This window comes from Tachysurus fulvidraco, chromosome 22 (genome assembly GCF_022655615.1).
Source record: "Tachysurus fulvidraco isolate hzauxx_2018 chromosome 22, HZAU_PFXX_2.0, whole genome shotgun sequence".
NCBI classification, from domain to species: domain Eukaryota; kingdom Metazoa; phylum Chordata; class Actinopteri; order Siluriformes; family Bagridae; genus Tachysurus; species Tachysurus fulvidraco.
Window position 1 is genome coordinate 14373710 of NC_062539.1, and position 24351 is coordinate 14398060.

At 39.6% G+C, this 24351-nt stretch overlaps 1 protein-coding gene across 2 annotated transcripts in view; it reads right to left on the bottom strand.

The window, feature by feature from the left end:
* The window catches only part of fbxl7 (F-box and leucine-rich repeat protein 7), a 38467-nt gene that overhangs the window by 1147 nt on the left and 12969 nt on the right, over positions 1–24351 (bottom strand). For both annotated transcript variants that reach the window (XM_047806289.1, XM_027142673.2), the window contains 2 exons: positions 5518–6090; positions 1–667 (listed from right to left, as the gene is read on the bottom strand). The exon at positions 1–667 is cut by the window's left edge and continues 1147 nt beyond it. In XM_047806289.1, coding sequence (XP_047662245.1) covers positions 1–667; positions 5518–6090 — 1240 coding nt within the window. The remainder of the gene's footprint in view (positions 668–5517; positions 6091–24351) is intronic.

Sequence of the window (24351 nt, forward strand, 5' to 3'; positions counted from 1 at the left end):
TCGAGCGACACGTCACAATCCTGCACGTTGAGAAGCTGCAGGTCAAAACAGTTGGCCGCCACTACCTGCAGCCCACGGCCCGTGATGCTCTCGCATGCCTTCAGGCTCAGGCGCTTCAGATTGAAGCAGTTGAGTGCGAGTACCTCCAGCCCGGCGTCTGACACCAGCGGGCACTTCCCGATGTCCAGGCTCTTAAGCTTGGGACAGCTTTTGGCCAGATGCTCGATGCCATGGTCCGTGAGGCCTTCGCAGCCTCGGGCGTTCAGGTAACGTAGCCTGGAGCAGTACTTTGCGATATAGCGTATTCCGACGTCAGTGATGCGGACGCAGTGCGCTATGCTCAGGTAGCGCAGGTGACCCTCCAGCTTGGCGATTTCGCGCAGCCCGAAGTCGCTGATGAAGCGGCAGTCACTAACGCTCAGCTCACGCACTGCCGGGCAGTAGATGACGAGGAAACGCAGACCCTCGTCGGTCAGGCGCACGCAGCGGCGCAGATACAGGTGCGAGAGCTGTGTGCAGTGAGCCGCGATGATGTGCAGACCCTCGTCCTCCAGAGCAAAGCAATCGCTCATGTCCAGGTAGCGGACAGAGATCTGTTGGCCATGAAGAGGAGAGAGTTTGATGGACGCTTCACGTGTCAGACTGATGCACGTCACCTTCGAGCATCCTGCACAGAGAAAAGATCATTAGGAACAGTCTTTAACAAATTAATTGTGAGCACATGAACATAGTTGGTAAGAAATGAATTAGACAGGAAGACATTGAAGAATTTCCCCTCTGGGTGTAGAGCGTGGCTTTCTGTAAGTTCCTTTGTTCGGTCTCTGCTTCTGTCTTGTCAGTAATTTGTTACTTGAACGTGTGCACCTGTTCTGTGTTTAGCTCTCAGCTCGTTTGTTTATGTATTCCCTGCTGTGTTTGTGTTTCATTGTCAAGTCTCATGCAGTTTTCTCTTTGGTTATAAATTCCAGTTTATTGTTGCCTACATGTTGCCTAAGGGACTATGACTACTATTATTATCTTTGCGCTAATAAAGTACACACGTCTATCCTTCAGACTCCACACAGTACAATATACAGAGACATGATGGCAAACACTTAGCAAATTAGTATATCATAGCTGAACATAACCATATTTTATATATTTTATTCAATCTATATTCATATTTTATACTCATTCTGTCTATATTGTATCCCATCGTCTGCATTGTTTTCTTGTATAGTTTGTATGGTATTATGTCTGTACTTTTGAGAGTCACAAACTGCTGGAACCAAATTCCTTGTGTGTGTCAACACACTTGGCCAATAAATTTGATTCTGATTTGGTTTAAAGATTTTGTACCTGTTACTGAATCAGTACATTATAGTAAATGTCTCATTCATTGCTAAATTGTTATATTTACCAAATCTAAATATTGTACGAGTTTAAATAATATGACAAGCATCGAAAGCACTTCAACCAAAAACTTCTAACTACAGCAAATAACCGTTAGACGTATTGAGAACAGGGTGTTATTTGTGATCTATGATTCCTTTGGTCACCGTAACGGCTTATTGGAGCAACCGAAAGGAAAACTTCACCCTGCTCACAGACGTTTTGTGTCAGACGAGGTTTGTTAGGAAGGAAACCATAGATCCCACCTCTTCTGCAATCTGGGTTCATTCAAGGTTGAATTAACTTTCATAATCAGGTCGGAATATTCCAGATGTTTCAACTCGAGTCTTTCATTGCGGACACAAATCACCGGAGGCTATTGTTGCAAAGCCATAATGTGATACATGCGTTCTGAGACAGCGGCCACCTCTGCATCGTTTCAGTTTTAATGCACCGTATGAAATCTGTCTGAGTAGAAAAGTTCATCAGGGGTGGATTATGCAAAGCCCAACAAGGGTTAAACCTGTGTTAAAGAAAACAGCCTTAAAGAAGAGTTGGAGTTGGAGAAGAGAAACATCTGAAAGGAGTTATTTTTTCTAGGTTAGGATGAGGGGGTGAAGGGCACATGGTGGAAAGGGGGGGTGGGGTGGATGGTGTCTCACATCCAGGGTTAAAATGCAGACATGGTGTTAATCAATAGAGGGCGCTGTGCTGTGTTTGTTCTCAGGGCGAACATAACTAGTGGAAATGACGCCACTTGATCCTCGCACTCCAACAGGAAGTGCAGGAAGTCTGAAATAAAACACCAGGAAAGGGTTTGACAGAGGAGGAGGAGGAGGAGGAGGAGGAGGAGGAGGAAGATTTTCTAAATTTCTGACTGTACAAGGATTATATATATCCGTCTTTAGAGTCATATGATATTGTTGCAAGTCTGCAAATGAAAGATGGATGGCCTGGGGGGGTTTACCCGAACCGTGACTGTAGCAAAATATAATAAATAAGAAAAGATAAAGCTGACAGTTGTTCTGATGCACACTGCAGCCAATAAAAAAGAACGGAAGCAAGTCAAGCTGGATTGAATTTCTCTTCATCACAAAATCATTCATGTGAGAAATTTTAAATTAGTCATTTCACTTAATGAGCAGAGCAGACCATCCCAAAGCACCTTGAGGTCAGAGGTCACAGTCGTGCACGGGCTTATTTTCCTCTCGGAGAATAGAGCATGCCGGACGGAAAGAGCTATTAATATATTTCCCAGGTCCAAGAGGAAGTCACGGATATTTCAGAATAATCTATCAGTAAGAAGGACGCCTGCAGCTGTCGTACATGATGAGCAGGAAATGGAGCAGAAATACTGATTTGTTTGGAGCAGATTCTTTTTGGCTGTGTGTAACTTATTTTGCATGTGTAACCAGATTCTGTTTGGGTGAAGCAGCGTTTGGTCAGGATGTGTTTAGGTCAAGCTAAATTATTTGTTTAAATTATTTGTTCATTGTTTAGTGTTCATTATATGCTAGAGACAGTAAAGCTGTGGATAGTGCTTGACTTGGGTTATACGTGAACCAGTTTTTGATTTCTTCTGTATGTGGTCCAGATTATATTTTAATCTTGAGGTGTTTGGTCCAGATAGCATTTGAGTCAGGCCATAATTAGGCCAGATAGTATTTGAGTCAGGCCATAATTAGGCCAGACAGCATTTGAGTCAGGCCATAATTAGGCCAGGTAGCATTTGAGTCAGGCCATAATTAGGCCAGATAGTATTTGAGTCAGGCCATAATTAGGCCAGACAGCATTTGAGTCAGGCCATAATTAGGCCAGGTAGCATTTGAGTCAGGCCATAATTAGGCCAGATAGTATTTGAGTCAGGCCATAATTAGGCCAGACAGCATTTGAGTCAGGCCATAATTAGGCCAGGTAGCATTTGAGTCAGGCCATAATTAGGCCAGATAGTATTTGAGTCAGGCCATAATTAGGCCAGACAGCATTTGAGTCAGGCCATAATTAGGCCAGGTAGCATTTGAGTCAGGCCATAATTAGGCCAGATAGCATTTGAGTCAGGCCATAATTAGGCCAGATAGCATTTGAGTCAGGCCAAAATTAGGCCAGATAGTATTTGAGTCAGGCCATAATTAGGCCAGATAGTATTTGAGTCAGGCCATAATTAGGCCAGATAGCATTTGAGTCAGGCCATAATTAGGCCAGGTAGCATTTGAGTCAGGCCATAATTAGGCCAGGTAGCATTTGAGTCAGGCCTTAATTAGGCCAGGTAGCATTTGAGTCAGGCCATAATTAGGCCAGATAACATTTGAGTCAGGCCATAATTAGGCCAGATAGCATTTGAGTTAGGCCATAATTAGGCCAGATAGCATTTGAGTCAGGCCATAATTAGGCCAGATAGCATTTGAGTCAGGCCATAATTAGGCCAGATAGCATTTGAGTTGGACTATATTTGGACCGAGGTAGTACAGGTAGTATTTTTCTCTGACTATATTTGGGCCAGGTAGTATGTGATATAGACTACGTTTGGCCCAAGTAATATTTGACATGGACTACATTTGGGCCCGGTTGTACTTGCCTCGAATTATATTTAGCCCAGATACCATTTGACTCAGGCTATATTTGGTCCAGATTGTATTTGACATGGACTATATTTAGCCCAGGTAGTAATTAACTCAGGCTCTGTTTGAACTAGTTAGTATACAGTATGACATGGTCTATCTTTAAACCAGGTTTTAACATAGACTAAATTTGGCCCAAGTAGTATTTGACTCAGACTAGACAGTATTTGACATGTACTATATTTGGCCCAGTTTGACCCAAAAAGACAAACCTATATGAACGGCCTAGTGGTGGTGCTGAGTAATATTTGACATGGACTACATTTGGGCCAGGTAGTAATTAACTCAGGATCTGTTTGAACTAGTTAGTATATGACATGGACTTCCTTTAATCCGGGTAGCATTTAACATAGACAAAATTTGGCCCAAGTAGTATTTGACTCAGGCTATATTTGGGCTAGATAGTATTTGACATGGACCATAGTTGGCCCAGTTTAACCCAAAAGACAAACCTGTATGAACAGCCTAGTGGTGATGCTGAGTAATATTTGACATGGACTACATTTGGGCCCGGTTGTACTTGACTCGGATTATATTTAGCCCAGATACCATTTGACTCAGTTTATATTTGGTCCAGGTTGTATTTGACATGGACTATATTTAGCCCAGGTAGTAATTAACTCAGGATCTGTTTGAACTAGTTAGTATATGACATGGACTTCCTTTAAACCAGGTAGAATTTAACATAGACTAAATTTGGCCCAAGTAGTATTTGACTCAGGCTATATTTGGGCTAGATAGTATTTGACATGGACTATATTTGGCCCAGTTTGACCCAAAAGACAAACCTGTATGAAGGGTTTAGTGGTGCTGCTGAGGATGTGTTATGATTACCGTTATTCAGTCAGTGTTTAGGCCTGACTGTGTTTGGGTCTCTCTGTGTTTGGGTGACTCACACAGACGGTCGAGTCAGCACACTTACAGGGTTGGTAAAGGTCAGTAAGTTTGTAAAATATTACTGATTTTATAGGCTGCATTCCTGCCTTATCAGCTTCAAGGAATTTCAACCTGAGTTAAAAGGAACTCGAAAACAATTTATTAATAAATGTTATTCTCTTTAATTACAAGAATTTATGTGAGGATCAAGCATGTAAACACAGCATTCTATCATCCTAGACAGCTAAAGCAGACATTTTTTTGGTTGTTTTGTTCTGTCTCTGTGGGAAGCTGATTATCCACATGCCCTGCTTTTTTTTGTGTAAGTAACTTTCCTCTAGGTTTTCACTCAAAGACATCTGTAAATCCCCAAACTCTTAGAACATGTAATTTCTTGCCACAGAAAGACATCAAGGACTATAGAGACATTAAACGAGTCCCATGAGTGTGTGTGTGTGTGATGTGTGTTTGATGGATTCATTCACTCCTACAAGCAGACACAATGGTGAACGTTAGGGAAGAGAAGGACCTTGCAGTTTATTTTCATTTCAAGACCGGGGGAAACTTTCTTCATAGGTAATACAAGGACAACATTATCTGACAATAATCTAAGACAAAAAAGCACAAAACAAAAACTTTATGAAATAATTACCTGAGACATCCAGGTGCTCCAGATTTGGGCATCGTGAGACCACCTCGAACACAGCTTCATTGGACACGTTGTAGCAGCCGGCAAGATCGAGGCGCCGCAGCTCGGGGCAGCACTGTGCTACCGTGTAAAGGCCACGGTCTGTAAGTCTGCGACAGCCATTCAACACCACCATCTCCACAGTTAAACATACGTTTGGTGTATCCTGACATAGACGACGCGTAAGAACTCGCAACGCCCGGTCCACGTGTGCCACATCGCCAGTCAGACGCACTGTCCTCCAGAGCCGGGGGTCCCATGCCAGGTTATACCATCGTCTGCATACACGGGCACAACGGCAGAGCTGGTTGGTGGGCAGATGGGCAAAGATCTGCAGAAAGGCATGGTCAGGCAGCATGTCGATAGGCGCCCCCTGATGGTGGTCTTTGGATTGGCACATGCCACGCTGAGGGTAAGTGAGACCAACAGTCTCAGGAGCAAAAGACAAAGAGGAGCCATTGAAGAAGGCAGGTGAAGAGCGAGGAAGGATGAGAGCAGGACTGGGCGTGCTCAGAGTGCGCATACTCACGTCCGAGTCTGAGGAGAGAGAAAAATGAAGGGGAAGAGATTAACAGGGAGTAAAGCGGATACATGTATTATGATCCCTAAGAGAGCTACTTGCATGAACACACTATATCATCGAGCGATGGTCTCCACGATTATCATCTCATACGGATAGCAAAGCCATGGCTGATCACAAAGGTGCATGACACAGCTCAAAGGGAACCTTAAGGACAGCAAGAACCTCACATACAAATACCAAATACAAATACCTCACATACAAATACCAAAGATAAATTCCAGACTAAACAACCCCTCCCCTACTTACAATGACCAGGTACTTTGTCTTTTCATTCTAGACATTAAAAAAGATGCAGACTAGACAACAGTTCTCATCCTATAGAGAATAAAATGACACCTGCAACAAATTGGGCTGTAATCAAACACTACGGGCCCCAAATGTGGATGGTTTCATGTGAAAGAAGCACATGATAGCCTTCATTCTCCCTGAAAGGTAGCTGTCATGTGATGGGGAGAGATAGGTGGGAATTGACCATGACTATTTTAAGGAGAAAAATCAGGGAAAAAAACTCCACCTAAAAGTAAGAAATGTACACACTATTCTATATCAATAGTTCCAACAAAAACGTTTGTTTCATGTGCACATTGTGTAACACCAATTTACTAACCTCATGACTCACGAGTGCCCATTTACTTCAAAGCATTTCCCCTACAAAGGTACAAATGTTTCCTCAAGGGCTGTCTGGCCCTTCTGTTTTAGAAGTTGTTTCTACATATACTTTAGAGAACTTTATTGAACAGGTCAGACCGGAAAAGCATGGTTTGGATAATGAGAAAATCATCTTTGCCTCTTTCTACTTCATCGAAGACATTCACCACAGATACTTCAACCGTAAGGTGGTGTTTGTAGTACGGCTAACAGCATTGTGGATGACCTTTTCCACATCTCTGACAGAAATGTTACTCCTCTGCCATCTGGCAGAAGGTACTGGAGCATCTGATGCTTTTGGGTAACATCTTCTTTCCTCAGGCTGTCAGGTTCCTCAACATTAAGTTACTCCTCAAAACTCAAGGCCTAAATACCATTGTGATGGAGTAAAAGAGCAGGATCAGGACTTTCACCTCTCTGAAATCCATTATGTACAAGAGACAAGTTGTTGAAATTATCCAAGCCAATGTTGGCTCTTGTCTTCTTGAGTCATTTCCTCAGTAAATCTACGAGCTGTCCTCGCCACTTATTTGCTGGTCTTTGTCGTGTACTAATAGTTTCAGGAAATGCCACCAGTTCACCGTGGGCTATACGGAAGCCATACATGCCGACGTTAATCTACAAAGACTGGCACTCTGTTTCATGAGCCTGCCAACCCTGTCCACACCATTCCCGTCTCCTCATCTGGCCATACTGACGTTGTAACTTTCAAATTCTATATCTTAAACCAGATTATTATCTGGAACGAGTCACCAGCAAGTTTTATACATAAAACGTTCATGTTTAATAGATAAGAAATGCAGTGTTGGCATGGTACTAAAAGTATGACAACAACTTTAAATAAATTAGGCAAGTGGTGTGCTAATAGAATAGTTATCTTTGAACAGCTAAACATAACAAATCTGGACAAAATACTTTTAAATGAGGTAATGGCTAATTAATGGTTTATTAATTAAATAAAACATTTATTTAACTCAGACCTTTGACTTGTACTTTAGCTGGATCTCAGAAAGCTGAACTGCTTATTTCCATGCACATAGCCACAATATTGTTTTCTGCGGCAGATGTTTTTTATCCCCAACAGTTATTATAATAAAAGCGGAAAGCATTCAGATTTAGAGAGGAAGCTTGTTTTGTCCCAGTAAGTAGTGTTTCCCATCATGTGGCATGCTAGCATGTTGGTGGCTGGGTTTTCAGTTCAGTGCCACCGAGCGTCCCCATATGGAAACCACATCGCTATAAAAACAGCAGTCACGCTAGGCAATCCCACTCCGGTAGACTGTTTAATACATTTTAAAGGAGACCAGAGATAAGAAACAAGCATGTGAAGTCAAAATGTAAAAGCCAGAACATGACCAGAAATGTTAAATACAGATATACAAGTGCATTATGGTGCCTGTCAAAAAGGCAGCAGCCAAAACCACACAGCTTTAGAAATGTTAAAGGGAACAGACATAACCTATAGTTTTGGGTGTAAGGAAGCACGGCGCTGCAATTCAAAGAGGTGTGTATTGTATCCAGTGTGTGGGACGACATGCTGATGTGAATACTGATTGTAGCTGACAGACGAATCGTACACTTTCACCACCGCTGATGGTGAAGGAGAGTGGATGTGGAGGCTGTTACTTCAGCCTCACACGCTACAATCCAACTTTTACTGTAAGCTCGACCAGGCCGCAGCTTCTAAAGCAACTCCTGAAAAGCAATTACTGCGAGGTTTTTTCGACCCCAAGGGAGCGTGCAGGCGCCTTTATTTTCAGCATGCTAGTCCACCCTGGCATCTTGGGAACAATAACAAGTTAAAAACAAAGCGAGGCTGGAGAATCAAAGCGTAACATTATGGTGAATATATTGTTTGTTGCCTGGAACCCCTTTCAGGGCAAAAACAAAACACACTATCTTGGGGTTCTCAGTAAATTCACTTTGTTGAATAAATTCTGACAAGAATAAAGATGAATCTGTTAATTAAGATTCTGCTTAATCCCATTTCAGTGGTTCGAACGTCCACAAGGCTACTGACGGGCCCCTAATGACCTTTAACACACAAAGAGTTCTGAGCTGTTAACTCGTTTCCTACAGAGAGCTCGATATACAGGAAATGAGCACCATGTCTCATACAAGAGCCTCATATAATGCTGTTTGAGCATCTTGGTAGTACTCAAAGACATCTTAACCGGGTTTTTTTGTTGGGTTTTTTTTTTAGGAGAAGCTGAATGACATGAAATGGTGGAAAATCTGAGTTTGTGACAGACGTGTTATTGCACCACATCTTCAATGTGTCCCAAATACAGGTCATGTAACTCCATTGTGTATGCTTGTTGGAGCGGCTAATTTCTAATTTGTGTATTCAATAGAAGCTTTCCTTTTCTTTTTTTTTCAAAACAAACAGTATTTTTTTATGTTTAATGAAGGTTTTTTCCGAAACAGGTATTCGTGATGCCATTGCAAAAGTTTCATAAGATGTCCGAGAAGTCTCAATCACATTAAAATGAAGATTGTCATAAAAATTAATCACAAACTGCAATGAAACAAATCCATTCATTGCAATAGTTCCACTTAATGTTAGCCTACGTAATGTCTCTTGGACTAATTAAGATAAATAATGCAGGCTGAAGGCTTTCAGCTGACAAAGAAAACTGGAAGCCTCTGGGCTTTAAAGAACAAAGCTAGCAACCTAGAAGATTAATGGTGCTTTTAAAACATTTGTAACAAGTAAACGAATCAAAAAGTAAGCAATGTTGGCATGCGGGGCTGAAAACATCCTCATAAAAAATTATGGTGGTGGAAAATGATGTGCAAACCTTTACCAGTTTCTTGTAGAAATTACAAACATTTAAGTCCATGCATAATTAAATACAAATAGCTACTTTATACCTTTTCCTGTGTTTAATCCTGGGTTTATTTTGTTTCTCGGTGTACATAAACTGATGTATATATCTACAGCTTGGTCCTTTAACTCAATTTATGAGCTCCTCCAAAATAAAACACAAATGCAACCCAAAACACAAATCTTTGACTTCTTGTACTCGAGTCGATTCGACATCAAATCACTTTCTCATCGTGCTCAAGTTTGTTTCTAATCTCAAAAAATAGCCTTGAAATAACTTCTTTTCAATTTAACTTCTGAGATCACAACTGGATTCTAAACTAACTCTAACAACCACAACTACAGTAACAAAAAAAGAGTACTCCAGCTTAAAGACTTCTCATTAAGCCTCTGGTTTTATCGTCCTCCTCTAAGCCTGTCTGCAGTGCATTATGGGCTATAAATTAGTATTCCAGACAGGTATGATGAAGAATTCAGACACACCACCAGTCTTTGGATCCCATTCCGCCTGAACGTTAACCCTTCCATGTAATCTCCAATCGACTGCAGGGTGGAGAAAGGAAGCGTTTTTTTTTCTTCTTAAAAACCTCTCATCACTCAATCCTTTCAGAGGCGTAAACCTACGATAAGCTGCGTTTTTGTAGCAGCACACTTAATCTGTCATGCACAAATGAAGTTTCACATTCCCAGCTCGACATAGCTCATGCAAAATCCTGTGTGATGTCATTCTGGCTTGGCTCATTGGATCGACCTCTTTGCTCTCTGGCTCACAACACAATACTAGCACTGCGAGAAAATTAAAGCTTAGCTGTCCCTGATACAGTGGTGTTATTTCTCACTGTAATGCTCTGAAACTAGAATTATAAGACATACTGTACACTTATGTGCACTTGTCTATCTTGTGCTACCACCTCATCATTAACTCTTTTTCCAAAAGGCCAAAATATGGAGTTTGCTCCTGTTTGGTTGTGTTCAGGTTGACCATTCACTGTCTGTCTCATGTCGCACTGCAAAGTGGTGGTTAATATGAAGCTCCAATCAGATTCAAGAATTCAGAAGCACTGCGATATAAACTTTAAGTGACATTTAAGTGTTTATGCTGGGGAATTTCCCATCTCATATAACAGAGAAGGATTCTGGGGTGTTATAAGATTTACCACACAGTCCATCGTTATCCTCTTTAATACACTCTCCCATACGTTCTTTGTGATTAAGATGATCCAGGACTAAAAAAAAAATCACTTCTCTGAATCATTACACAGTTTACTGAATATGACCTACCTCTACTGGATATCTTTAAGATTAATTAGTTGGTCATTGTGTGTTTTTGTTCATTGTGTATCCTTAGTCATTGTGCATTCTTGATTATTGTGTGTTCTTGGTCATTGCTTGTCTTTGGTTGTTGTCTGTTCTTGGTCATTTTGTGTCATTGTTGATTGTGTGTCCTTGCTCATTGCATGTTTTTGGTCATTGTGTGTCCTTAGTCACTGTGTGTTCTTAGTTATTGTGTGTCCTTGGTCATTGTTTGCTCTTGGCCATTGTGCATACTTGATTATTGTGTGTCCTTGGTCATGTCTGTGTCCTTGGTAATTGCTTGTCTTTGGTTATTGTGTGTGCTTGGTCATTGTGTGCTCTTGGGCATTGTTTGTTCTTGGTCACCTTAATTTCATGACTGAATATGGTCTAGCTCAGGGGTCGGCAACCCGCAGCTCGGGAGCCGCAAGTGGCTCTTTCATCCCTCTGCTGCGGCTCCCTGTAGATTTGGAAAATAAATATTAAATTTAAATTTATTTTATTTTAGTTAGTTAGGTTTTTAAAAAAAATAAATCGTAAGATTGTGATGCTCTTGTAACATTAAAATAAACCGTGTTTAATTTGTTTGTCACTCAAAATATGCGTGATAACTGCCGACTTGCGAAATTATCATTTTTGGTTTGCTTTAGCTGGCAAGTTAAAATTTTGATGTCACAAATACGGAGAGGACTCAATTAGACATTGCACATTTTATTTGAAAGTAACCTTCATCCCAGCATCTCTTTTAAGGTTAGTTCATATTTGTGTTTGCTTGCAGAAATAAAATTTTGTTTACTCGGTAGCAGTTCATTGGTTTCATAAATGTAACACACTACAGTTTTTTCTATACTTTCCATAAAGGTGAAAAACGATATATGCAGTGTTATCTTCACTTTAGATGTCAAAAGGGTTTTTTGGCTCCCTGTGTTTTTTTTTCTGAGGGAAACGGGTCTAAATGGCTTTTTGAGTGTTTAAGGTTGCCGACCCCTGGTCTAGCTGAACATCGGTACAGGCCTAGCATGAACCAATGGATATCAGAGTGACTCTTTCCAGCTAAACTGTCATTAAGATAAGTGATTAAACCCAAAGACTTCTTCACATGGAAGGAGGGAATGTATGGAATGCCATTTAGCAGATTAGCCTTTTTCATTTGACAGGCTGAGCACCTCCAGCAGCTACGCTGATAAAGTGTCCAGTTCTCGAATAGTCTCCTGCTAACAACATTGATGTAAGACAGATTCATCATCTTTACTAGAGAAAAGCAGAAAACACAAGACATTTTATGTAGTTTAATCTCAGGAGAGTTTCAGGGATAATTGGTCTGAAAAACGCACATCGGCGCTTATCTTTAATTCGGACTCTTAGACACAATCTGAGCAGAAAATCTCTCTTTTAAAAGACACAAGTGAGACGAGTGGAGCCCAGAGTAAGTCTCTGTGTTTTCAGCCAACTTCTGAATGCTTGAATTGCAGGTGAAATAGAGGTCAAACACACAAACACACACACACACATTCCCCCATCTTGTTTATTTTTCTCTGATACAGAATCAGAGGGTCACGATTTTTTAGCAAACATTTAGCTAAAATGTCCCTAGCAGTAGCTGAAAAGTAAACAAGCTAAACTTTGCTAAATTATTTGTGTATAAACACAGTAACCAAGTTCTCTAACAAGCTAAGCAATTTTAAGAATATTACCTACGTTTGCTCGCATTCTGGCTACCACCACAGTTAACTGCAAGCTTCATGATGTCTGCACTAGCTGTTCTGTATTTGGATTTTTTCATGTTGTCTACCACCTAGCATACAGCACAGGTTTTAGCTACAGTTTAGCAACATTAGCAAAGCTAGTCAGCTTCTTAACTGCTCCTGCAGTAACTGCTTTCCAGGCTAGCTAGACATTTTTCTATAAACTATTTATTGTTTAATTAATTTTTAGAGAATCTTGTAAGCAGCATTTTATGTTAAATGAATTGTCTTATTATGTGATTAACACCAGTACCTACATTTTCTAGCAATTTTTCTAGCTAACAACAAGCTAATAATCTATTACAATCTAAAATAGTACCTCATTTTCTAGCAAAATGGGTAATGTTACCTAAATGATTTTAATGTTTAACACCAGTAGCCAAGTTTGCTAGCAAGCTTACTTAAGATATGTTATATAGTGTAATCTAAATTAATACCTATGTTTTCTAGCAGGCTAATTAATTAGCAGGCTAATTAACTCCGTATCGAATGTTATATTGTCTATTTCACTTTGTAGACACATTTTCTAGCAAACTAGCTTGCATTATCTATTGTAATGTGTCATCTAAATCAGTAGCATAGTTTGCAAGGAATTAAGCAAACATTATAAATTATATTGTAGGCAAGTGGCAAGTAGACTGACTCAACATTATATTAATCTCAAAGTGGATTAAACTAAAGGCTAATGATAATGTCACATGACCAATTTTGAGGAAAGACAAAAATCTGCTTCTCTACACATCAGTGAACTCTTGTGAAAGTGCTCTGTTATTTATCATCCCATTTTCACTCAATTTAAATAAGCAGGATGCGATGTCATAAAGACACTCTGCGGTTCTGACCCCGGCTCTGACCTCCGGCAGCAGACAGTAACCCGATCTCCCTCCGAGACCTGAAGTCTTGTCACATTTCACTGCTAGGGGCCAAAGCACAAGACCCCTGCTTTCTGATGAACACCATCCCAATGTCCTGTTGCAGAGCCGTTGAAGAATTCAGCAGGATCCAAACGCTACTGTGCAGGGGAAGTAAAGCTGACCCAGAATCCACCGACTCCAAGGTGAAAGTTTTGCATGGGGGCAGCATATGGAGCTGTTGACAGACCTGCTCGGGGCTGATAAACATGCTAGTCCTGCACTGTTTTTCCCCGTGCAGTTTCCCTGTGCATCTTGCTTTGATTAAAATACCTTCAGTGCTGCTCATGCGAAAGTTTTCGAGATGTGCAGCAGTTCGCGCTAATGCGTTTGGGAGCAGCTGCGCTCGACCAGCCGTCGATGAGCCCACATGGAAAAATTGCTCACAGACATCTCTGCTCCAACAAAGCCACCCGAACAAACGCTCGCCATGTCAGATGTGTTTATTACAGGCTTTGTTAAGCACTTGAAAATTTAAAAGTCAATCATCACACAGGGGAATGCATCAAAACAAATCAAGAACTCGTTATATTCTCTGGTAACATTGTAGTAAATCTTTGCAGGCACAGTAGCTTAGATTGTTGTTCTACAAGTAAAAAAAAAAAAGGAATAGTTTCAAAATATAACACTGCAACTTCTAAAAGTAAATAAATCCTGGAATATTGTGGAAAAGTCACACTAACTCACGTGTTCAATCATTATTAGCATCAGTATCGTTTTCTGGGTAAACAGAAGGAACCTAAAATTGGAAAAAAGTTGTTAAAGTTGTCTTTAATTAGCCAACATTCTGGCAAGCAAAGAACTAGCAAGTTACAATCACCAATTCTCTTTAAACATCCCTCTTTTTTCTATTTAATGTATGGTGGCTAGTTCATATTATATAAAACTCAAGCTTACCTACACTGTAGCTAACAGTATACATTAGCTACAGTGTAATTTCTGGTCAAATAGAACAAGCTAATCATGGACATGAGCTAACAAGGTATTTGATTTAAGGTTGTCTTTAAACATTAGCTCTTCTAGCAAGCTAAGCTATATTACAAATGTTGATGATAGCGAGTGATAAACACGGCGTTTTTGACTAGCACTACTTCTCTGACTTCTCTGTTCTTTAAACATTGCATTTTATTTATCAGTAGTATGACTAGCTGAATCCTGCCTCGATGCCCAGACAGGCTCCCCGTGACCCGAGATGTTTGGATAAGCAGTAGAAAATGAATTAATGAATGAATGAATGATGACTAGCTGGTGTTATAAAAAAGTCATGCTAACTAACTTATAGCCTGTGACTATCATTAGCTCTCTCAACAGGTAAGGATAGACAAAATAGTTAATCATCACTAACTAGCACATGAGAAAGGCAGATTTTGAGTCTATTCTGCTTTTTTTTCAACTTTGTATTTGAATTGAAAGTATTATGGCTAGTTCATGAGCTACCCAGATTTTGATTTAATTTTTCTAATAGTGTTTTTCTAACAAGCTAAGCATAACCAATTATCAGTTGCTAGCAAGTGACAATCACTAAGGATTGTAAACTTGACTAAACACTTTGTCCTGTTGTTAAAAAACATTTAATTTTTACCATCAACATATTTTTTTTACTTTAACTGCTGTACCAGTTATTTGACTAGATGATATGGAAAAGTTCTGCTAACTTAAAGCTTGTGCATATTTTTAGCTAGAATTTCGTTTCTGGTCCAAAAGAAAAATAAACATTTTATGACAGAATACAAAGTTGATTCACCATCAACAGGGTGTAGAAAAGCAAGCACTCGGTTGTTCGTTTTATTTTCTAACTGCATTAGATCGTTACAGCATACTCAAAGGTCAGAATTCCCTCCCCTGCCTAATCCTTGAAGTTTCAGCGTGTTCCAGCTAATTATGGCAAAAAAAAAAAAAATAGCTTTAACAGTGGTGTCACTATAAATGTCAGTGTTCCCCCTGACTGTTCAATGACTCATTCCTTCGAGACCAGGATTCGTTTTATTAAATCAAGAACATCATAAAGGAAATATTCAAACATCTGGTCCATAAAGTGGGGCTTTGCCACAGTAAAGGAGGCAAAGAAAGGGGTTTCCATGTCCCTATCCAGCCTGCTTTGCCCCCTCTATATCCCCCCACCTCTCTCAGGGTTCAGGGGAGCCTTGCTCATAATGTGTAAAGCAGAACGGATCTGGAGAAACAGTCTGAAGCCTGATCGCCCAGAGTGTCCCGGTCTGAGCCTCTGTGCACTCCATTTAACTGAACACGTTAAAAAAATTAAGAAAATCGAAATTAGATTTAAAAAAGCATGAAACTCATGTGGTTTTAATATTCATTCCACCTCTGCAACAATACCATCAAGTCTCTCGACAAGTGTCTAATAAGGAAAACATCCAGGAAGTCGATGTTCAAGCCACTCTTGGTATTCACAAGAGGTGATTACCGGAGCAGTAATTACTGAGATTAGATCTGGATTTGTTCAGTGTTACAAATATTTAAATTTATGTCTGAAATGGGCATGGCCTTTGTTCTGGCTCTGACTGACTATTTAGGCTCACCTGCATCATGCAAGTTCGTAACTGTTCTCCACTAGACATGTGCGTGGGAATTTTTTTGTTTCAATCCAACCACATCTTTTAAACCTTGCTTACATCAGCACAACAATCTACAAACTGGGCAACCTTAGAGTATTACGCCAAAAATCCTGACATCTTATCAAATTCAACATGGTTAAGAGCTACGAGTTAATCCCCCAAAACTTCGCTGGAGCACCCACAGCTTACTTCTTCTATAGTTTCACTGAATTCCATATAAAGCCCACCTACTAGCTATCCCTTGGTGGCCAATCTTTAGCTGTCATTTCAATGATCACTGGAGTTCATGATAAAGTGACTTCCAGCTGCGTTTTATGTCACATCTGCACAAAACAATCTTGCATCAAAGTTAACGAGCAGCTTGTGATACAGCACAGGGAGAGGTGGCCTCCTCAAGGAAAACGACTACGTCATAGGATCCGTTTGGGCACAATGGAACAAGCTGCCCACCAACTTCCTGTTCTTTCCTCTCTGTTTCACCATGCAGGAAACCAGACACAAAAGGAACTCATGTTGACCACAGGAGTGTCCAAGTGTTCTGGGAGTTATATTCTGATGGAACTCTATATACACTCTTGAAGAACCCTCAAATGATCCAAGTAGGTCATTGAACCCAGTGCTGCTTTCAATGATGATTCCAAATAGGACAACAGAAGTGATGGAGATGGATTTTTGCAATCCTGCCAACTTTTATGCATTTTGCATAGCATGCTGATTGGAGTTATCACCACAGATAATATGTACACCAAAACAATTGCAGTTGAGCCATGAAATATATAACCATCCAGAATACGGTTTTGTAGGTGTTTTACTCAACACCTTGTGAAAGCCCACTGATTGCACTGAGCACATGATTTGAAAGGTGCTGTCATCTTGACCTAGTTTACCTGCTTGAAAACTTCCCAAGTAAAAAAAGAAAGCTGTATGTTTCTATGATTAAGTTAGCTAACATTAGATGGGTATACGGTTAGCATCCTGTATGCCATTTATTAGCAATGCACAGAAAAAACACAAATGGCTTCGCGTACCAAAGAAAGATAAACCAAAGGGGAAATCAAAGGGGAAATTTTACAGTCTCTACATTCACATTTTCACAAGATTTGAGAAAGTTCTCTGCATGTTTTCACCCCTGATCGTTTCGAAATCGAAATTGTTTCATATAACATCTTACGACAGTCATAAGGACTCTCACAAAATCCAGCTGCATCAACCTTGCCTGTTTGAATTCATCAGAATATTCAAGAGACCAAGGTGATGTAAGTGGACACTTGTGTGGTCACTTGCTTCATTCACCAGCTGTGTGTTCCTGCATCATTACTCTATGCGCAAGAACGGGAACAAAATATCTCCGGTCGGTTCCAGATGTGGCATTTGCTGGCATTTTGCTGTTAAAGTCTGCTGCTGTCATCTGTCAACATGAGACCCTAAAAAGTGTAAATGGCAGCAAAATGGTGCATTCTTAAGAAGTAGGAATGCAATGGTGAAATCATTCATTTCAGCAAAGACCACAGAAGCACACAAAAGACCACAGTAGTCGAATGACGGAATAATAATTTCAATCAAAGAACAAAAGAAAACTGGTGAACAAATCCGAAACACTCCCCAGGATGTGGTGTAGATGTAACAAACAGAAAATACACCGGTGTAACCTCAAGAGGGTTTACCACAAGCTAATATGTTCAAGGCCAGTGATTTTGTTGGATATGGGAACTAAACATATCATTGGGAGGTAATCTAACCATATGCTCTCTTTATAACATATAAAACATTGTCCAGGATCTAACAGTGATGTTCTTATGCTAGCAGTTAGTCAATAGGTCACTTTTTCTTCACTCTGCCAAATCTTTCATCTCAAGTGGTTTTGGAAATAAATCTGTACATACTATAATGAGTGAGAAACAAGCAATTAAAGAAATGAAACACTTCGTAAAACTACCCCAGCTATTCTCGCTATGTAAAACAGTTTACCTTATAGTTTAACAAAACACTTGTTAAAACAGTTTAAAAATTAGTCCCCAAGTGGATTAAGAGTCAGAATTTGATTTTGTAGTGTAGCACAGATGAAAATATATGTCTGGAGCCATCCATCCTTCCAGTTTCTGTAGTGCTTATCCTACACAGGGTCACAGAGAACCTGGAGTCTGTCCAGTGGACCTTAGGGTACAAGGCTGATGAACACCCTAGATGGGGTACCAATCCATCCGAGGGCACAATCACACTATGGACAATTTAGAGATCAGCTTAAAGCAAATTTCTTTGAACTGAGGCAAGAAACCGAAGAAGCCAGAGGAAACCTTCAAAGCACAGGGAGAACATGCAAATTCTAAACACAGGGAAGAGATGGGAATCAAACCCCCAGAACCCTGGAGATGTGTGGCAAATGTGCTAAAGCTTAGATCACCATGCTAACCATTTTGTGTATTTTTTCCCAAATATACCAATGTATCAGTGTCTAATCAGAGTGTATTGAGATACAGAGATATGAAATCTCTGAAAAACTCGCTTCGATTTAAGGGGCATTTCATGTGTTATTACACAATTTACACCCAGATACAGGCAAGAAGATATTTTTTGGAAGTTCTGCCACATTTTATTGGGAATCCATACACAAGATCCAGTCAACTGCTCAAGGGCAGAGCTCATATGGGGTGTCATATTTAAAATCTGGCCCTGTCTTGAACAAAGTCTTACAGACAGCTGAGATTAAGATTAACCATTACCAGAGTGATGGAAAGAGGAAAGTATGGACGGAAAAGAAAGAACCGCTCAGCATCCAAAGCAAACCACCACGTCTGCAGAACATGTACATGTGCCGCTGCCAGTGAAATTGGATTGTTCGTCTGTATTGATGAAGTGAGTAGAGATGACAGCAGCTGTATGAATTCTGAACTGAAGAGAAGATTGTGAAAGTCTCAGGAAATGCTTTAAAACTAGGATGTTTATCATAGTGGAAGAGGAGAACGACCCATATATTAAAGCAAATATGGAATTTCACAACTAAAACACAACAGGCTGAATTAAAAAGTTCACTCTCGAAAGCAGATTAGAAATTTGTGTGTAAGCTTGTTACCATAACAACATTAGCTATCTATTTGTCTACTTGTACTGGCAATCTTCTTTTTTTGTTGTCAGATTTTGATACCCAAAATAGGTGTTAGATATTATATAAATGTTTCAGTATTATGTGTTGTTTTCAGAGAACTAACATAACCAACAACTTTGCTAGTTTTGAGATTTTTTTTAATTAAAAAAATAGCATTCTTAGGTAGCAATGTCAAATTAGCATCTTACAGCTTTTCTTCTAGATATAAAATTGATTGTCGCACAATATCTTATAAGCCTTGAGAAGATGTTTATGGGAGTCTTAATCAGAAAAATTCTGTAATCAAAGGCTACCGACAAACCAAAATGACGAGCCGCTAAAACTTCACCAATAGGAACAATTCTACATCGATCTATTGCAAACGTTTTTTGGCTTATTTCATAAAACATGAGATGGAACAGTGGTATATGGCAAAACAAGTTTCATAAATGCAATCTTAATGGAGCAGTATTCCAAACAAAACAATTTCCCATTAAAAGTCAATTCACTGCTTGTAGTGTCCACTTTTGTAGTATAAAATGCTAAATCAATGGGTCAATAAATTACGGAAAAGTCAATCTCCAACCACACCAAGGACCGAATCCTGACCACACAGCTAATACATTTTCCAACCTCAAAACCTCCTGAGTCTCAGAGTCTTTACAGGTCTTATAAAAACTCTCAAGAGCCCAGGTTTAGGCTGAATGGACGGATGGCGCATGTCCAGGTCATTCCAGAAGAAGTGCATGCTGGGAAGCCATTTTTCTGTCCCCACTAGGTCCAACACCCAGTCTGATGTGACCTAACTGGGCCTCTTTTTCCTTAAGCGGTTATATAATATGGATTCTCAATTTTTTTTTTACAATGCGTCACAGTATATTAGGTGTGTCAGCAGTTCAGTGATTTAATATTCATCCAATACATTTTTTTTTAAATAGGACTGAATGAGTCACAGTGTTGAATTATTTTTCAGGATTTAGATTCTCACACTCGCTCACATGATGTAAAAGTGCACAGAAAGTATTTTTCCACAGCACAATGCACAATGACAGACTTCAGCTCTCGTTCTCAGAAGGAAAATATCTCTCCATTCTGAATAGAGCAGACAAAGTGCCAGAGAAACCACACTAAATAGCTCAATAAAAATGACAAACAAATAAGAAAATATATATCTATAAATTGCTGTGTTCCAAAATTCCACTGTCTTGAACCTAAATGTTCCAGGAATAATATGTACTTTATAATGTACTCATTGTATCATGCTTCCCGAGTTTCACACAGAAAGCAAATGTTGCTTTCTCGCTAAATCTGGCTTTGAGATTCTTGCTGTATCGATGCATCTTTTTTATAGAATTATTGTTTATAAAAAAAATTAAAATTGGGCATTTCATTATAATTCTCTGGGCATCTTTCTCGTTTGAAACATCATTATGGAAACAAAGTTGGCTTGCACTAATACACCAACAATTCAGACAGTATGTAGCTTTGGACTTCTTAAGTTCCATATTACTGTATGTAAAACTCTACTTTGTTCAGCTCTACTTTCACACTAGCACGCAACAAATCCACAAGAGACTTCCTTTTTGTCTCTATGAATGTGTGCAACATAGCACCAAGAGACAAGTGACAAATAACAAAAATTGGCTTGAATGATTCCTCGGACCAATCCCGAGGCACGTTTGATCCGATGTTTCTTCAGTTCACTTTAATTAGTTCACATTTCAGAATACCATTTTTTCTCTGGTGAGATGTGCAGTTTTTCTTTGCTAATCTCCCAACAAAGCTAGCATGAAGGTGAGGTAAATATGTCATCTTTGGCTATAGATTTTGGTTAATATCTTTTTTGCGTCTGGTTCCCCTCAAGGTTTTTCCTCATACCATCTAAGGGAGTTTTTCCTTGCCACAATCACCTCAGGCTTGATCATTAGGGATTAATAGGGATAAATGCAAATAGATTTACATTAAAATGATATGTTCTGTAAAGCCGCTTTGAGACAATGTCTATTTTCTATAAATAAAATTTAATAGAATTTTCTGTTAATCCTTGTTTACCTCTGTATTTTTATACTGTACATTATTCAAAGCAAATTTCTCAAGATATTTTGCTGTTTCCTTTTCAAACCTGACTTCATTCTGTTAACTAGCAAAACAAGCAAGAGTCTGCATATTGTTTGAAAGAAATTTCAAAATGCATTATAGTATTTTTTTATTATTTTTATAGTTTATAATTTTTTTATTTTTTTTATTGTCGCTGCTCATTGTGCTGAAACTGGCCACTAGTGTGCTGTCAATGCTGCACACTTAACATTGGTGAATCTCATCAATCTATCTTGAGAGAGCATTAATTTTAACAGGTGATTCGCTCTGTTGGTGTTCAGGACCTTCTCACCCCTGCAGTAGCTATTTATTGGTCTCTTCCTTCCACCTGTTTCCTTCAGGAAGCATCAACAACTTGTTAGCATGTTGCGCTAAAGCAGGACCGCTTTTACCTGGAACCACACCACTGGAGAGAGTCCAAAGTGTTTGGATAAGCAAGCCGATAGTTAGAAGTTGCTGGAACACCAACACTTGAACACGTGAATGTTTCCCTTTGAAAATATGGTGGTTTCCTTCTGCAGTTGGACGGCTTTCAACACCCGTGGAAAACGGACTGAATAGCCGTGCAAAGGAAATCTCCTCGTATGAGCAATAGCTGTCATACTTCTATCAAGAAACCATAAGGCTCAGCTGTAATTGATAAAACACTGTACCTCTTGGAAAACAAGACCCAGGAGACAGAAAAATAAAAAGAAAACATCAGCAGGAATTTGAGTACAGCTAGGTTTCATGCTTGGGGATCATTTTCAGATCCTGCTCAGGTCAATCCAGTACAGTTTGCATGGACCTGCGTCATGAATCCTGGACTTTGACGGTGCACAGAGACCATCCAGCTACACGCATGAATCTCACTAGGTTTTGGTAGAGCCAACCGTCCTAACTACAGTTTTAAGCTACTCTCTGTCTCAGCGCTTGTTTTCTGAAAACTTACAAAGCCGAGGTCTTGAGATCAGACGTCTGACTCTAACTTTTTTCTGAACATGACACGGATGAGTTCACGATGCAGAGTTTTCAAACAGAACACATATGAGTTCCATTCAGCACATGCTGTTGAGCCAGTGTTCTGGGCAGAACCTCACAAAGCCTATCGAATTGCGCTGCATACCTCTTTACCCGTGATTCTTTTCCAAAACAAATGGCACGTGGAGCCAAAAAAAATTTGCCCAGACCTGACTTTCCAGAGGCCAGATAATATAAAACCAGTTCGGCCTTTTCAGAACCCGCAGAATATTGAAGTAGAGCCGGCATGCTCAGAGTCTGCCTGAGATTAGGCCAGGTTTTCCATCTTCAGAAGAAAATGAAGCTAAATCTTTTATACAGAGAGAATTAAGAACTGAGAAAAGAAGGTGGACATTGAAGTTCATCATTTGGGTTTAATCGGGTTCACAGGTCATCTGGAGAGGAGGCAGGGAATCGGTTTGGAAACCATGACCATCATAATGTGATAGTGGTGTTCAGGACCTTCTCACCCCTGCAGTAGTTTGTGACTGCTTAAAAGGGGAAATAAAACAGCATTGTACCAGCCATAATTTACATAATGCTTGAACAGCAACTGTTTTTTTCATGTTGCCACAGGGTTCATTAGGGACTATACCTTTCAGAAAAATCAGTATCTAATTAACTGTCTCAATTTGTTCTCTGGATTTCATGTGCAGATGAAAGAAAGATTGGTAACTCTTACTGAGATGGCGTTTGTGCAGCTTGACTGCATGATGCCACAGTTAATAAGGGACGTCACGTCACATACCAGTTAGCACCTCAAGTATAGCCTTGTTACACTACAATGTCAGAAGTTGTATTTTTCAACCTTTCTTAAATTCACTCAGAAACAACAATCGGCACTTAGACCTCCAAGTTTGTTTTTCTTGCTTGAACCACAACTCGCAATCTGATTGGTTGAGAGTTAAAAAGGGTGGGTGGGGGGGTCTGTAAAGATAAATTTTTTGGAAGTTACATCAGCAGCACTTAAAATGGCTACTTGCTGTAAAGTGTGCTGGAGTCTAAGGGGGGAAAATTTAGGTTATGATGTAGATAAACTTACGTTATACTTGACAGACAAAATTTTCTCAATGAGAAGGATCCATGCAATCCCGGATTAAAATTCTTCCAAAATAAGGAACATCTGAAGGACTGCTATTCTTACGCAACGCCACATAGAGATGCCTAAATTTCATGTTTTTCTTTTTTCTTCATTTCTTGAAGCTTTCGTCAGTGATGCTTTTGCTCTCAGGTTTACATAAATCCAATGTATTTTTTTTCCTTTAACCCTTTTTTTTACTTTTATCACCTAAACTAATTTGTAACTACATCTTTGTTTATGTACAGAACTCATAAAAGCTAAAAAAAGAAAACAAAGTGTGCATTTATTGCAGAATAATCTTCTATGTAATAAATCTAGTAAAGCAATAAACCTTAAAAGAATGCATAAAGGAAACATATTGCTTTATTTTGGTCTGTGCCCCTCTTCAGGAAGTTCATGACTTATTCCAAAAACTATTACACCATGAATTGCGTAACCTCCAAAGCACACAAAAATGAGATTATGCTCCATGGAGCTGGCTAGTTCTTCATATAAACAGAATCATCCTTGCAGTGTGGCAAATAATAATTTTGCTCTTTTAATGGAAAAAGGGGTTTGGAAAAAGCCTTTTAAAATCCTCATCTAACTTCCAATAACACTATAGGATGTTTGGGTAAAACGACCTCCAAAGAGGCAAATGAAAGGCTTTGTCCATAAATCTGTAGCGTTAAACCTGACATGAGGAAGAAAGCAAAGACATTGAGCAAGATATCAAGGTGGAAAAGTTCTCATCATGTTTAACATATGGCATATATTTTTTGCTTTGCATTAACATGTCCTTGAATTAAAAACAATGGAATAATATGCACAGATACTTGTGAAAACTACAAAGCATGTGTGTGTGTGTGTGTGTGTGTGTGTGTGTGTGTGTGTGTGTGTGTGTGTGTGTGTGTGTGTGTGTGTGTCTGAAACCCCTTGCTGTGTCTTGTGGCATGCAACTACAGTATGTGTGTTTG